The sequence below is a fragment of the Lutjanus erythropterus genome, chromosome 13 (genome assembly GCF_056507025.1).
Source record: "Lutjanus erythropterus isolate fLutEry1 chromosome 13, fLutEry1.hap2, whole genome shotgun sequence".
NCBI classification, from domain to species: Eukaryota; Metazoa; Chordata; class Actinopteri; order Lutjaniformes; family Lutjanidae; genus Lutjanus; species Lutjanus erythropterus.
The window spans coordinates 36,253,196-36,269,912 of NC_139329.1; the positions used below are offsets into that span (position 1 = coordinate 36,253,196).

The 16,717-nt window shown below is 40.0% G+C and overlaps 1 protein-coding gene across 1 annotated transcript in view; it reads left to right on the forward strand.

Moving 5' to 3' along the window:
• The first annotated feature begins 7,545 nt into the window (after positions 1-7,545).
• The window catches only part of cspg4 (chondroitin sulfate proteoglycan 4), a 99,005-nt gene continuing 89,833 nt past the window's right edge, over positions 7,546-16,717 (forward strand). The window contains exon 1 of the mRNA XM_084734343.1: positions 7,546-7,805. Coding sequence (XP_084590469.1) covers positions 7,730-7,805 — 76 coding nt within the window. The 5' untranslated portion in view covers positions 7,546-7,729. The remainder of the gene's footprint in view (positions 7,806-16,717) is intronic.

The window sequence follows — 16,717 nt, forward strand, 5'->3', positions numbered from 1 at the left end:
CCTTTCTGACAGCGTTAGACACGTTAATCACACTTTAACACGTCTACCTCTGAGCGGCGGGGAGACATAGATTCTCGCATCTTAAAATAGACTTATTTGAATTAATATTCCACCAAAAATTTATCCACATAAGCCTGTTAACATCTCCAGCGCGGGACATATTTAGCTGTTTGGCAGCGAGCCCACATACAGAATTATATAGAGAAGCTGGACTCCTAATCTTATCTTAATACTGTATGTGACAAATTCCTCTCTGGACTCCAGAGCTTGTTCCTCAACAGAAGCACTTAAAATTCATAAAATCTCTGCCATGCATCAGCTCACAAGTGGTATATAAATATAGATTCAGGTGCAGAGATTAAATTTGTTAGTCTTGTTCATTATTCTTTCGGAAATTCTCTTTATGTCTGTGGCAGCAGACCTTTTTAAACAGACAAATATGAAATAGTTGGGTAAACAATGCTGATTAAAGTCCCCTTCCAGTGAATGTAGCAGAGACTAACTTTGCACTGAATGGAACGGATCCTTAATTACATTAAGACGATGGTCACAATAACTGAGTTTGTTTTGTTTTTACCATCTAACTAACATCTGTGTATTTATTACATAAATATAAAGTAATACTACAGACAGCTTCTCTATTTTTCCCTCAGTAAAGGATCGCTCAAGGGGGCGTCACGTGGCCGGGTTTCCCCGTGTGTCATTCGTTGTCTGTCACGCTCACTCGCAGATTGTTTCCCATCGTTTGAGAACGCTGCTTTTTCACTGAGAGAAAACTTTCTTTTTCCCATCGTGGAAGTAAAGTTAAAACAAAGTTCAAAACTTGTCTTTCATATGTCATCATGTACGAAGAGACCCAAAATAAACACCATAAGTGGATTACTTGATTAATATAAGCGCATTTGAATGATTCTGTCCCAGGCTTTTTGATCCATATAAGCGGTTTCCACTGTATGATTGGTAACACCTGTATTTACTTTACTATTTCATGTCAAAATGCCATGAAAAGGGTCTACTGTCAGACACAGCCTCGGCGGAAAAGACATTTTCTGTTGTAGTTAAAGAGAATCTTTTAAAAAGAAACTGCTCCTTAACAACATCACCAACTATCAAAAGTTAACTAGTGACTCATACCTCCTTTTAGCAGGATTTGTTTAACAGAGCTACACTCACCCGTCTGCCTTTCCTCGCCACTCTGGACTCACAAAGCAGTGTCAAACTGTTGATGTTGACCCGCAATCTTGCCAGAGTTTGTAACTTTAAAAATGTTAAAGTTATTTCTGGAGGTACCTCGTTTGTATTATGGCATAAACTAACAATGTTTTTCATTATCTATTAATCTGCTGACTCCTTTTCACTTAATTAATTTAGTTTAGTGTATGAAACATCTGTTTTCTTTGATAAATGACTTCAATAATTAATTGATTTTAATCCCTGTGAGCTGTGATGGGCCAGCGTTAAGTGGGGTCGGGGGTCAAAGTACATAACTACTATATAAACATGTATACTTATGAAATTCCACTAGACAGCTGAGATTCTTGGGTTTTGATCAATGCTAATAAAAAAATAGGTACAATCAGTGCACAGTTACTGTGAATCAGGGGACATGCTTTTAGAAAAACGTGTTAGGATTCGTTTTCTGTGGTTTTGTTATTGCATTTGAACTTGGGACCAGTCAAAGCTAAAGATTGTCTTCCCATTGCGTCTTCAGCAGTCAGAGTTACAGTTCATCTGCAGACATCTTTTTTGCACAAAGATAAAAATGTTCAGGTGGAAATAAAAACAACCCTCATTATTCATTTATAAGTCATATAAACATAAAGAATCTGACAAATCCTTATCAGTTCAGTGCTTTTCAATTGACCAGGAATGGAAAAACAATAGATAGTGAAAATCTGGAGGGACATATTTTGATCTATTTTAGCTATGATGAGACAACAGCTAACATAAGCTTTCGGCCTCTTCCTGCGTTGTTTGAAATGACGGAAAAAGATGTTTTCGGATCATTTTTCTGGAAAGAGATGATAGAGCTGAACCATGTGAGGAAGTCTGCAAAATTGCAATTTAACATGGCAAAAGTCATGTGACAAATTAAAACACTGTTATTGGTTTCCTTCCTTCCTTGCACCATAACTGAGGATGTACTGTGTGAGTGTAAAAGGACAAAAATTAGTATGTTATTTAGAGGCAACACTGTACCATGGACAGTAAATGCTAGTAGCACTTAGAGTGATTCTGACTGCTGGGGAAAAATGTCAGGGATCAAAACAATGGATTTACTCCAAATGGTTCAAGAACAGCTTTCAGTTTACGTTGGATACACCTTGGTTAGCATTTTAGGCTAACTTTACACTAGCTGAGGAATAATCTGTTGATCAGACAGTCTTTCTATAAATTAGATACCAATATAAACCTCAAATCGTAATTTTACACTATTTTCTGCCTTTCCTGTCCTGTCCTGGCTGTCCTACATTCATCACTGATCTATAACAGATTGCACTTTGAAAGTAACCTTCTCGGCCTCATATAGAATTTATGTCACCATGAACTTTGCCTCTCGCCGTGCTGCTTTCTCTCACAGCTACTCATCAAAGTGTTTACCTGTGCCATTAAATGACAGGGGTTGCAACCTGCAACCTCCTCGAGAAACTTTTCCACTCATAAAATCCTGTCCTGCAACCACGCTCGAGGCGCAGAGACCGCATGAGGAGCTCTGATGCTATGCAGGTGGCTTCAGTTTATTCTCAATCTAGGTTGTCATGGAAAGGAGAAAAAAGCTCGGAGGAGTCGTGGATTAATGTCTGAACCTCGTCAAACAATTGAGAAAAGTGGGCCATTATGCTGCATTGAAGAGACAAAAAGTAAGTGTGCTCACATTAGCTGGAAAGGCAAAGAAAAGTGGACAAAATTAAGAATCTTTTATTATGAAACGGTTGTATTTTCCCACAGCAGGGCCCTTGATACTGCCAATCCATTAAACCTCTTTGTTCAGAGGCCACTTGATTATTACAGTGTATTTTAAAAGCAGTAAATCATGCTGATCAAAACAGACCACTGTGATTATCTGGCATTTGGCTCAAGTTCTTATCCTGACGGTGGAAAAAGGGGGTTTAGAATAACACTGACATACTTGCTGCGGTTTAATCAAGTCTGGAGCTCTGAGAGCATAGCGGTGGTCTGGCCAGACGGCTGCAGCAACACACAAAGATGATATTTGAGCCGCTGTGGTGAAAGCCAAGCCTCTTTGCTCTGCGCAGGATGACTTGAGAGGTGATATTTCTGCAAAATGTCCCAAGTTACTTCTCTGCGTGAAGATTACATCAACTGGGAGAGAAGTGAGTTCTGATAAGAATGTCTGACCTGCCTGCAAGCTGCAGGAAGTTACTGAGATATAACATATGGTGAGATGGTATATATTGCTGCAGAAGTGCGCTAATAGTTCTATTTAAAGAGTTTAGGTTTTCTTTGGGGCAAAATAAGAGACGTGAGACAAACTCCACAGTCCTTGTTTGGTGTAAAACTGCTTTCTAAAGCTAACACTTGTCTGAGTTAGGAAAACTGTGTGGAGACCTTCGGTTACAGTCTTTTGCTCAGACAGCGTCGCCTTGCCGAACTACAAGGGAGGGACAGTATCACAAAGAAGGAAAAGACTATGATTTTGTAAGATACCGCTTTGATTTGTCAAGTGAGACTGCTGAAGCCTCGTGTTAGCTTCAGTTTAATTTTAGAAGCTATTTTTGCAACAGGGCTGTGCATTTTTTCCCCCTCAGTCTCTTACATTAGAGTTGTGCAGGAAGGGGTCACTTCTCTGCCAGTACAGAGAGCAGGAATGATTACAGTGACCAGTAACTCTTTTAATCTACGTATAGGCATGTGGTTATTGTATTTAGATAGACTTGAAATAACGTGAATCGTTTTAAGCTGCAATTAATATTTTTCATAATGACAATGAATCAGCAGAGCCAACAGAGAAACCAACTCTACAGCTCTGCAAAACCTTTTAGCTTCTTTTAGCTCATTGTTTTCATTCTCTGGCCTGCAGACTCATATCATCAACCTCCAGATGTAACAGGCAGCTGTTTTAGTGAATAAAGCTGTTATAAGTTCACTGTATGTGACCTGCACAGCACCAAATAGTAGACAGACAAAGTAAGCAAAAAGCTGTTAGATACAGTGTAGCACTAGCAGCATTAGCATATTTCCCTCAGGAGTTGGTGGAGACCAAAATGGAGCTAAAAAAAAAAGAAGAAGAAGAAGAATTTCTAGTACTGAGTCTTTTTTTGATGAATGCCATGTCAAGCCACAGAGAGTAGATCAAGCCAGGCAGGAAGTTTTACACGGGAACAGCATGGAGAATCTGAACAGTTTTCAAAGTAAAACACCCCATGCAGATTCCTGATCCTAAACATAGAAAATGATATAAGTACATGATCTATTTATCCATAGTGAAAGCACAAAAATCAAATCAACAAAATCTGAGCATCAAAACTTCGCTGCAGGGCATAAAGTAGGACTTAAATTAAGCTACAGGTGGACAGAAACAACTCTAAACAAAGATCCTGCTCCATGTCTGTTGGATGATTTAATAGGCAAATGTCTAAATTATCGCAACAAGAACTTTAAATGTCAGATGTTGTATTTTGAGCTTTCACTGCCCCCAGATGGCCAAAAAATAAATTAACACACCTTTAAAGTTTTTCATCACCAGTGTTTCTGTGGTATAATGTTTCCATAAGTGCATTTTATATTGTTTTTATCTTGCACAAGCACAACATAAGCACAGAGCTAACACGCTATAAATTTCACAATAAAACAAAGCAATGCAGTTATTAATGAGGATGAGAAGAGGAAGTGTTCATGCTGGTGTAAACGATATACAAAAAAATGTTTTATGAGGTGGAAAACACACTCAACATGTTTCTAGGCCTTCAGGATACATAAAATGTATTTTGGTGAGAACAGCTGAACGTAACAAACACTGTTAACAATAAAGACTCCACAGGACACCTTTAATCAAAGACTCTCTTCATTCTTAAGACAAAAAAGAATTATGAATCGCAACTTACTCTGATAAAGGTGGGTTTGCACACATCTACTTGCATCAGTCGAAGTGCTTATGCTAAAGGGGCCACTGGTGTCACGGATTACATAAGACTGCCTGCGCTCTCACATACTGCATCAGCCCACTCATATCAGTGGGTGACATCCCTCCAGGACAAATTATGCATCCCTAGGGAGGCGAGAGTATGTCATCGGTGCAAACGGTTGGCTCGGGCTCAGAGGGAGCATTTTAATTGTAGCTCGTGTCATGCTGAAATAATCAGAGAGGCTGTGATGTCAGAAAAGGTTGCCTGCAATAAATAGTGTCGTGTTACAGGTGCCATGTGTTATTTTACAGGTTTCCTTACAGCTACAACCGCTCACATCCTTTCTGCAGAGCAAAGAGACGAGAAGTCCACTTCATCTTTGCTGTGTTTGTTGTTTTCCCGACAAATTAATGCCACCCCTGTGTGAAGCTGTTGTGTTATTTGCCACTGGAGGTGCTGTTGAACCAAAGAAAAGGCATTTTAATATTTTGTTTGAAGGGGAGTTTGTTCTTTTCTGTGCAGATCAGAGAGATGAGATGAAAGCAATATTCCTGTGTGGATATCAGTTTCAGTCATGAATGAGAAAAAGTATTAAAACTTAATATTTTGGGTGTGTTTCGGTTATAAAGTGAATTCAAGCAGATGAGAGAAAACGCTTTTCACTTTTTATGTAAAATGCACATCGTATTCTCATGTTTTGGAACGGTTTATCATATTTTGTATGGCAGTTAATTTGAAGATAATTTCTGAGGAATTGTTTGTTCACTTGAAAAGAAAAACTCTTAATTGAACTGCATGAGCTGCACCCAACAGTGAATTACTGGTGTAAAGTTATTCCACACCTGAGAAGAAGTGTTTAGAAAATTCTAATTGTATTCCCATTTCAGTTCTCAGAAAGAACGAAGAATAATTTGCCAACCAGCTGACTGTGAGACAGGTGAAATTGAACGTTCAGGCTTTGAGAGTGAACTCAAGGTTTAATCTCAGCATCCAACCAGAAAATACTAATCCTTGGGAGGAGTGTGTGTATGTTCATTACCAAAAAATAAATAAAAATAAAGTAAGAGCCAAGTGGAGAACAATCAGCAACAGCACTCACCATGAATAAAGTCTCTCTCTGAGTGCCTTCCATAACTTGAGCAGTAAAACTTTTCCATTGTCCCTGCCCTATCAATAGAGGGGAGATAGTGAATGCAAATCCAACACAACCCACCTCGATTCCACTCTAAAGTGTGAGCTTAATTAGCTCCGGGAGAAGGTTTGTTGAACAAAAACATAAAGAACGAGACATTGATCAAGGGAAAGGCTAGAAAGATAAAGCGCAAAGAGTGTTGGGCAACCTGATTTGTCTTTAATTAAAAGTAAAAGGGTTATCCTTGCAGGAGGCAGCCGCTGGTCTCCGAAGGCCACTCCAATTACTGAGTGAGACAAAAGCAGGGAGCTCCATGAATCCAGGAGTGGACTTAGAGAGAGGCAGAGAGGTAACGCTGGTAGCAGGTGTTTGATTTGCGAGGTGGTACAGGAAGCATGTTTGTGAACTCTTATATGTGAATCACAGGTTTGGTGCTGCTGGAGCACAGCGGAATGACGCTGTGCCACTTTTTTTTTCCTCCATGTGAGTTCACATTTAGCATCTGGTTGAAATTCGCACGTTATTTAAGCACTGACAGATCCAATCCTCACAATATTTGCATGTCTGCATCATACGAAATCATTAATTATCTTTTAGAAGAAGTGAGCAAAATGTTGATGGAGTCTGGCAGGCAGTGAGACACAGTTTGTATTTTCAGGATAACAGGCTTAACTTCAGTATTGACAGAAAGCTGACGGTTGTAAACAGCTGATCAGTTTATAATATTGCTCGCGTTCTGCACTCCTGCAGTGTTACTGCAGCCTGCCCAAGTTTCCCCGAGTCTGGGGAGAAGGAGTCAGGGGAAAAAACTTGTTTCACCCATAGATCATATATGAAATAGGATTTCAACCTATTTAATATACCATCAATGGCTTCAGCTCACTGTTTGAACTGTAGTACTCATTTTTGCATGTGCAATTGCCGCATATTTCTCCTTTAACTTGCTTATTTATGACAATTGACACATTGACTGAGTAGGACTTAGCTGGTCTAGGTGCTGTGTGCAGGACAAAGATAAAAAAAAGACTTCTGTATATGAATAAAGTAAAATAATTATTGTAAGAATAGCTAAATGTGTGTTTTAATCAGGATGTTAGTTGAACTAGGACAGATGTGCATTTAGATAAATGTTAATGTGACTAAATGAGACTAAAACTTTCTTAACCATCTTCATAGAAAGGTGAGACGCTGTGTTTCACTGATTTTTTGCACATGTGTGTATTAACAGGTCTTGAACTTGAGTAAGTGCAGAGGCAGGAGGGAGAAGCAGTAAGCAGGATATGATTTTTCAATCTTTGAGTGTGTGTAAGTGTGCCAGAGGGGTGTGGGTGTGGTGGTGGGGGGAGACAGGGTTGAAAGAGGGCGTCCCTCTCATGGTCCCTCCCCAGCCCTGCCCCTTCACATAGAGGAGTATCCTGTAGCAGGTCCCAAAACTGGAAACTCATTCAGTCCCTTCTGAATGGAGTGTCTTTAACGTCAGAGTGGAGGACTTAACTTTCAGCACGAAAATATGAGAGCCCCGCATTCGGTCCTGGTCGGTGCCTTCCTGACCCTGCTGCTCTGCCTCCCCAGCCCCGGTCATGGAGGTAAGTGCCACTGCAAATCACTCTGTTGGTGTCCTGTTCCCTCCTTCTGCTGCCCTCTGTCAGGGATGCACAGGAGGAGATCAGATCACCATCACTGTCTGAGGCTTCCCCAGTGCATAAATCAAAGCATGACAAGCTAATGAAAACTCTGCCTTTTAAACTCAGACTAAACAAACTTTAACCTGCAGGAGGACTGCACTGAGCAAAATGTTTATTAGTAAACTCCAGATGAAGTCTTGTCTTTTTTCCATTTTTCTTTTACTTTTTGTCGTCCACTCTCACAATCTTCATGCCATTCATTGCTCACCGGTGAAACCTTACTTTTCTCGGATGAAACTCAATACATGAGGGGGAAAGATGTGCCAAGGGTCTGACCCTGGTCCAAGGTCTGAGACGACATCTGTCGATTTCTCATCAAATGCAGTTTTTTTTTTTTCCTCCCTTTGCTTTTCAGTCTGTGCCTGCCTGTGTGTGTGAGCGCATTTACCTTGAGAATGTTTGCATTGAAAGCGTGTTGCCAAAAGGCAGGAGGTAGTGAAGCTGAATCCCTCTGTGGTTAGGAGGTGAGCTGAGGTCCCTCTGCCGGCAGCGATGAATGGCTCTTTCAGAGGGAAGTGCGCAGTGGCAGGCAGAGCTGCTCCTTATCCACCCAGAGAGGAGAGATGAAAGTGTGAGACGGGCTAGAAAGGGAGTGTGAGAGGCAGTGTGTGCGTTGGGGAGGGGGATGCTGGGAGGCCGGGGCCCATACAATGGCCCCATAGTGCATGAGCAAACTCAGCTACAGATGTACCTTTCTCAGTGTGATATGATGCTGACGCTCCTCTTCTTATTCCTGCTGAGTGTGAGTGCAGTTAGTGTGGGGTGAACAGGGTTTGAGCAGAGGTGGCAAAAATACAGAAATTCTTCACTCAATTAGGAGTCCAGATACCTGTGTAAAAAGACAAGCAAGTCAACGTCTTCACTCATGTAAAAGTGAGAAAGTAGAGGCTCTGTACTCAAAGTAGTCCTGTGAAGGACATTTCTACCAGCCATTTCTGCGCAAAGCTAACTGAGCCTCTCGTACTGTCTGTTTCCTCTTGTTGCATCTTTTTTGTCATGTTACATCTTTTACTTTCTTTTTGTCTTTTCCACCTTTTCCACCTTGTCATGTCTTTTACATAGTCATGTGTCATTACATAATTTTTGTCTTGTAGCGTCTTTTATATCATTTTTGTCTTCTTATGTCTTTTACATCGTTTGTCTTTTACATCATTTTCGTTTGTCACATCTCCTACATTGTTTTCATCGTAATTTTTGTCTTGTTACGTCTGTTGGATGACCTGTTGGATACACCAAGGAATTGTCTTTTACATGTGTGTTTGTCCCATGTAGGGCATAGAAAATACAGTAAAAGTAAAAAGTTGTGAGAAAATGAACTACTCAAGTGAAGTACAGATACCTGAAAACACTGCTTAAGTACTGAAACGAAGTATGTACTACGTTCCCATCTTTGGGTTTGGGTGTGGCAAATCTGGTATGTGGATGGGAAGTTGAAACGCTGTCGTCAAACAGCTTAACCAAGTCACCTCAGCACAACATTGTACATATGGTGAGTTGGCAGGAACAGCCTTGGACTTAGAACAGCTGTCGAGCCCATTGTCTTCTGCCGGCTGTCAGATCTTCAAACTCTCACTGCAAATTCCACTCCAATTAAGTCCGGGCAAACCTCTCCACGAGTGTCTCATTGGCAGCTAAAGTGAAAAAGTGGCTCTTGATCTGCACGGAGGAGTATCGCTTTGTTTCTGTGGCACAGAATCAAAGCTCAGCGGGAGAGCTGGAATCAGTTCCTCTGCACTGTGATCTGTTCGCCACAAGCATGAAAAGAGTCATCTGCCCTTCTGTTTGCTCATTTATAGATAAACCCCGCTGACTGACGTGACAGCGAAACCTCCGCTGAAGAATTAGCTGTACGCTGAATGAGCAGCTGTGTGAGTGTGGTCAAATTGCATTTGCGGGCAATTAAGAGAAACCTTTAGCAGTATCCCAATGTAGATGTACAGACAGTTGTTAGCATGGCTGCAGTCAGCCAAAGAAAATCTTGGTTGACTGAAATTCTACCCGCTGTTCAACCAATTAATTATTCCATGGCACCTTATCTCTAGATGAACTAATCAGCCACATCCTACTAACACAAACTTGTTGCAGAAACATAGTTGTAACTAAACTTTTATGACACGCGATGTTGTAACCACCAACAAGATAGTTTAAAAGTTGCCAGTATGTTGTCCCAACGTTTCCACCACTTTTTAGAGATGTCACATTTTAGTTTTAAAACGTTGCAGCCCCATCATTATTTAAAGTACAGGAAACATCATGCAGTGGACTTAATGTAACTAAGGGTAACGTTGTAACTGTAATGTTGCACACAATGTAGGCTCTGACCCCGATCACTATATTGTGCAGGATGGCTACAGATTTGTCATCAACGCTGGTATCCAGGATATTTTGCCTTCATTTTTGCACTCAGTTCTTTTGTCTTCTGAGGCTGGAGGCTGATCTAGCGATTGTGCTTGATCTTAGTTTGGAGTTGAATAAATGTTAAGTAAATAGCCTGTTACTCAAAAATAAAATTCATCAGGTCTGCATTTGTCTCAAAAATAATGGATTAAGAAGTGCTTCTCTCCTCATTAAAGTGATACCAGCGATTGTCGAACCAATGAGGTATTGACCAACCGATTGACCAAGCTGTCAGTCCTAGTGCTGACTGGTTAAATGGTGCAATAACCATTGTAACTTTCCAAAGCCAAGTGTTCCCCTAATCAAAATAATGGCAGAATAAAGTGGGATAACTGTATGAAGGAACCATTTCTCCTCATCTAATTATCTGCTGGCAGAATCTTTGCTGCCTCAGTGTGAACAGTGCTCACCCACTGACCCTGGAGAACTAAATGCTAATGTTGACCAGATGTACCGAGTCACTGATTAGATTTTGGACCCCCTGCGCTCCAGAAAAATGCCTGCCACAAGCTGTCGGGGGACTCGTCCACCAACAGCCACCTAGGAGCCTTACAGAGGGTTTCATTTCTTCCCTGTGTTTACAGCTTCAAATGTCACAGGCCGGGCGCCACATGACGTCCAGATGCCTGGGCGTTCCTCAAGTCACTGCCACTTTTTTTTTTTTTGTTACAGAGGTACTGTGGTCTACCTGCACACAGACTTATTATGTTTCTCTTCCTTCAGGAACGTCTTGTTCAGTAGCAGAAGTGAAATGAGGTAAATCATAAACACAGCACAGTGAGCCTTCCCTTATAACACTAATATTTTCCATGAGTTTTCTTCAGTGCAACCTACCACTTTCCCATACTCTTACACCATCGTGTTTCTTCCGCCCACACAGCAGCCTCAGGAACAATTATGATGCAGTGTGAGCGTAAGCAGGAGCTCTGCAAATCAATTCTATAATCTTCTTTTCACATAAAATATATGAAGAAAATGTAAGATGAGAGATTAAGAGTGTCAGGGTCAAAACTTTTTAGCATTCATTCGTGCGTCTTTAGCCTTCAGGTGATGTCATGGCCCTCGCTTCAGCCCTGCACCTGTGATTGATAACCTACCCAAGCTTACTAAATACCTGCCAGCCCTTTCAGACCCTGCGCATCGCTGAATATCATTTCAACCAAGAATTCAAAAGAGTCACATCTTTTTTGACATTGAGAGCGGACGACCAGCAGGGTTCTGCACTCCGCAGCCATGTGACAGCACTTTTTTCCCTCAGATCAAGGGATGCTCGCTTTATCGTGGCTCTATCTGAAATTGGACATGACATGTTCCTGTTCAGAGTCTTTAAAACAGCCTGCAGCGGCTCTGTGTCTCTTCAGCGGCCAGAAAGGCTGCTCTTTAACCACCACTTTACCAAGGTTAGGAAAAACTGCCAGGGTAGTTATTTCCAAACCATAAATTGCACTCCACTGCTTACACATTGTTTGGTTGGCCTGGTAATGGAGTTTTTTGTTGTTTTTTCCTGTTTTTTGGCCTGTTGGTAGGCACACAGCCTTTGATGTTGTTATATAAATCTGTTTGGAAGTTGTGTGCTCCTGAGGAAGCCGTGTCCACTGACACACCCCTCTGCTGGCTGTGAAAAGTTAAAGTCTGTGATAAATGTCTGTTCTGAGTTTGTCACACCACAGAAACATGTGTTATTATTCATCCAAACAAATTTGAATGATTAAAAAGATCTCTAAGTTTATAAATTTCTCTGCTCTGAAATGCGGGTGGGCGTTTCCGCTCCGCTGTCTCAGCATCAAACACCACTGAGATCTGAGACATGGACACTCCTTTTAGCAGATTTATTAAACATGTCCAGGCATGTTTGGGCCACCAGAACCAAAGGTCGATGATAGGATGGCATTTTTTTTTTCTTCTTTGTTGGGTTGTTGGAACTGAAGTGAGCTGAAGTGAATTGCTGGCCTGAGTTGGACTGAGAGAGTTGCGTTCATAACTGACGGTGTTAGAGTTTATGTAGTGCTGGGGTCTTAAAAAATCCTGTCGCAGAAGTTGTGAACAACATTTTAATGGTCCAACTCAATAATTCAGTCTTTTCACAAGTTTTCAGCAACTATTTCCTAACATGTAAAATGTGTTAAGAAGGAAAACTCCCTTTTTCCGTCACACAAACTTTAATGACTTCTTTCTTTTCTTCCCCCATTACCGACTTTCCTACAAAGCCTGTTTGTTGTCTTTTGATTTGTCTTCTGTTGTTTTCTGGAAATCCATTTCTAAAATATTGGTGTTTTCTAAAATACAAATATGTCCTGACAGATGAAGAGACAGACAAACAGACGAAAGGGGGAGAAAATAAATTCCTGTCCAAGTCTACTGGCAGGAGTAACGATGCTCTGTGTAAAATACTACCAGTATATAAGATGTGAAAAATCCATTAGATAACATTGTAAGAGCATCGATTGAATTACCATGCACCTAATTGCAAAAACTAGCCTTAAATTGCTCAAATAACATATAATAAGACCACAACATCCACCACAAACATTGTCTGATGGTTTATGCACATTTCTGAGTGTTTTAGCGCCGTCTTGCTTCTGAATGTGTTTGCATTTTCAATTGCAAAGCTTAACAAGGGGATTTGCATCCCAAGACTTCATATGAGCCTGCTATCTCCCCCAGAGTATAATGTCTCTATGGTAACAAGAAAAAATAAACATGAAATTTGCCTGGGCTTTGTGAAGTGTCTGTATACAAGGCCTCTATGTGTTCCTTGAGAGTTGGCAGGGAGAATGGTGTGACTACAAGTGTCTGCACAGAAGATTAATAAGTCCCAATATTTGCATTGGGAAATTGATGAGATTAGTGTTGTGCTGGTTGTGCTGGTCCCACAGACACACTGTGTGACCCTCCCCTCACCTCTCAGTTTAAACACCACAGAATGATAGGACAGAATAGAAAATGGGGCATGTGGAGTAAATCCAAACAAGAAAATCAGAATGTTTATAAATGCAGAGCAGAATGCACCGTCCTTCGTCTGGTTTCTCTCCGTGGAAATCCCTCCACATGTGACTGAGGGGCTGAATGTCCAAAAGATAAGTGCTAGGTGTTTTACACTTCCAACACAAAACTATACATACAATATAAAATGTAATCTGGAACAAAATACAAGACTGCATATGGTTGAAAATGAGCAAGGAGAAGAAAAATCTTATACACTGCAAAAAAAATAAAATAAATAAGAAAAATAATAATAATTAACTAATAAAATATTTTTAAAAAATGTTTTGGTGTGAGTTGTTGGGTTTTGCAGATACCTTTTTGTAGAAATGTCTGCTTTCTCCAAAATATAATTGGACTAAAATGGAATTCAGCTTGTGGTGCTCACAGCACAAAAAATACATGTTTGAAAATTTCAAAACCAGTGTCTCTTTCCAGAAATCCTAACCGGGTTACTCAAGACAATCCACAAACCTTGTTGTGAGCTGTTTCATTCAGACTATTGTCTTTCTGGTAGTTTATCTAGATTTAACTGCAGAATGAAAGAAAGGAAGGAAGAAATAAAGAAACTAGTCCCTACATAAAACTGTTCAGGTCTGTGGATTATCTTGAATAACTAGGTCATGTTTTCTGGAAAAGGACATTGCTGCTGAATTTTTCAAATGTATTTTTTCATTCTTTGAGCACCAAAGGACAGGTGCCACTTAGTCCCATTATATTTGAGAGGAGGCAGACATCTCTCGCTAAAACTACTGAGCACTACAGGTGGAGGAAAATGTTAATTTTTTATTTTGGGGGTGAACATTCCCTCTAAAACCTTTAGTGTCTGGGCTGCCTTGAAATTTTAAGTTGACTGAATTAGAAAAGACAAGTTGAAGTAATTTTGTAACAATGATTCAAAGCAAAGAAACTTTTCTGGTCACACAAACCTGCTTTATTTGAAAGAACACGTTTAATAAGCCTAAGATATTAAGTTGAACAACACTGAAGAACATGGCAAAAAAAATTGATTTCCTTCTATATTTGCTCAGTTTGAAAAGTCACTTCTTCATTTCACACAGAGAACTTTCAGCCTCAGCTGCTTCTGTTAGAGCTACTTTGTTCCAGCGTTGGCACCGAGACAATATGTGAAACTGCTCCCAATTAAAGTTTAAAGGGATACAGACTGAATTCAAGCTTCTCATTGTTTTTTCATAATTGTGAAAACAAACAACCTGCTTAAGTCTGCTAATATATTGATCATATTTCTTTCGAAACCTTATTTAAAGGAGCAGTATGTAGCGATTGCATGTCCAGAAATGAGCACTGCTGTCCAGACAGTGAGTTGGAGCCACACACTGTTGAATCCATATTTAATATACAATCTATGTTTGAAGCGAGTTGTCTCCCTCCGCTCCACCCTTCTCCAGATGTGAAGAAGCTCATGCAGGCTGCAGGAACACTGCAGGAGCGCAGGATGAGTCGATCAGCTGTTTATAACTGTCATTTGTCCGTCAATGCTAAGTTAAATCCGTTATCCTGAAAACAAAAGGCCACTGCTCTGAAATAACACACCGTGGAGTTTAATGGCTGCCTACCTTTTGCTGCCAGACTCCATTAACATTTTGCTCAATTTAACCGTCATAAACACCCACTCCCTCTAAAAGATTATTAATGATTTCTTACAACTCACAGACACACTCATTCAGCAAACATTCAGCATTAATTTGAGCTGTAACTGATGTGAAACAGACAAACTAAAACATTTATTCTGGCCCAGAACAGGATTTCAGAGGCGGATAGCTGGACTATAAAATTAAACAGGTATTTAATCTTGTTTCCTTGACCTCTTATGGCATACAATGGTATTTTTATGACAATTGCAGTAAATATATTACAGATTTCTCCTTTAATGAGTTGATTGAACACTTTTCAGTACAGTCATCATGCAGTACACTCATCATTTCAAGTAAAACTACTTCAAGTTAGAAGAGCTCTGAAAAGAAATAATAGAAATTTAAGTTTAATTAACTTGAATAAATAAAACTTGTATATTTACATAGTTGCTTGTCCTAAATTCCTGTATGATGTTTTTCAGTCTTTAAATAGTAAGAATAGTTTTAGTTGACCTGCACAAAATATACACAGTTTACATTTTCATCTTAACATATCTCATTTTTTTTAAAAATAGGATAAATTCTGGAGGTTTCTCTGCTGTAGAACAAGCGTGTTTCTTTTAAAACATTATTGTACTTTGGAGGACTTTATGAGACCCTCATAACATCTCTGAGTACGGGAGACAATCAATATTGATAGCGTTTCTAATATGATATAACCTCCCTCACTTCTGCCTGCCTGGTGTTTTATCCGGAACTTCAGAGGGAAAGTTTCAGTGAGTCATGGTTTATTAACTATTTTTTGGGGGATTCTGGCCCGAGGCAAACATCATTGCAAGAATCCAAAGTTAGCTGTACGGGCAGCCGGCCTCACCCTGCTCCTTTCCTCTCTATAACTTCATCTTGTTACTACAGGTAGAATTTTATATCTGACCTGCAGCAACAGGGTGGGCGGCATGTCTGCCCAGTGATTACAGTGTCGGGCCCATAATGGAAATGTTAGAGGCTTGACTCCTGTAACGGCAATAACTCCTGTCAAGGTGTCCTTGAGCAAGACACTGGGCTCACCGCTGCTTCATTCACACTGAGCTGCAGAGGTCTGATAAGCAAGTCAGCTGCAGTAAAAAGCCAGAAAAGTAAAATGCAAAAGAGTAGCTTGGAAAAGTCAGGGATGATAATCATTTATTTCTGCAAAATACAGGTATGTAAAGGATAATTCCACTTTATTATAACTTCACACTGGGTTAAAATCAGAGATGGCAACAGTAAATGCATCCTTTACTCAAGTACAAGTACAGATATTTGCTGTTTGTTGCCTTTTAAGTTGACTGATTGAAAAGAAAAGTTCAGGTAATTTTGTAATGATTCAAAACAAATAAACTCTTTCAAGCAGTTTAAGATGTTAAGTTGAACCAACATCTCTTCAGTCACAATGTTTACAAACAACTTTGATTACCTTTTTATATTCAGCTCCATTCTCATCCAGTCTCATCCGTTTAGGTTTCAAATCAAAAAGACAACATGATCCTGGACGTCTTGCTTGATATAAAGTTATGCAGACAAATAGTTGCTGACTTAATACTATAAATTTATTCTTCAAGCACAGGCAAACAAACACACCTCTGTGTTAATAAAGATCACAGATCATATGTAAGTGTGTTAGTTTGCTTGTGCTCAAAGAACAAATTTATAGAGTTATTTCACCAGAAGATGGAGTTCCTTAGTTTTGTCTTTTTTTACATGCTTGTCTTCCTGGATCATGTTGTCTTTTTTGGTACTTTTTTCTGTCGGAGGAGCCATTCGAGCCATGCAGCACTTAGGTTTAAAATCAGTCTTGAT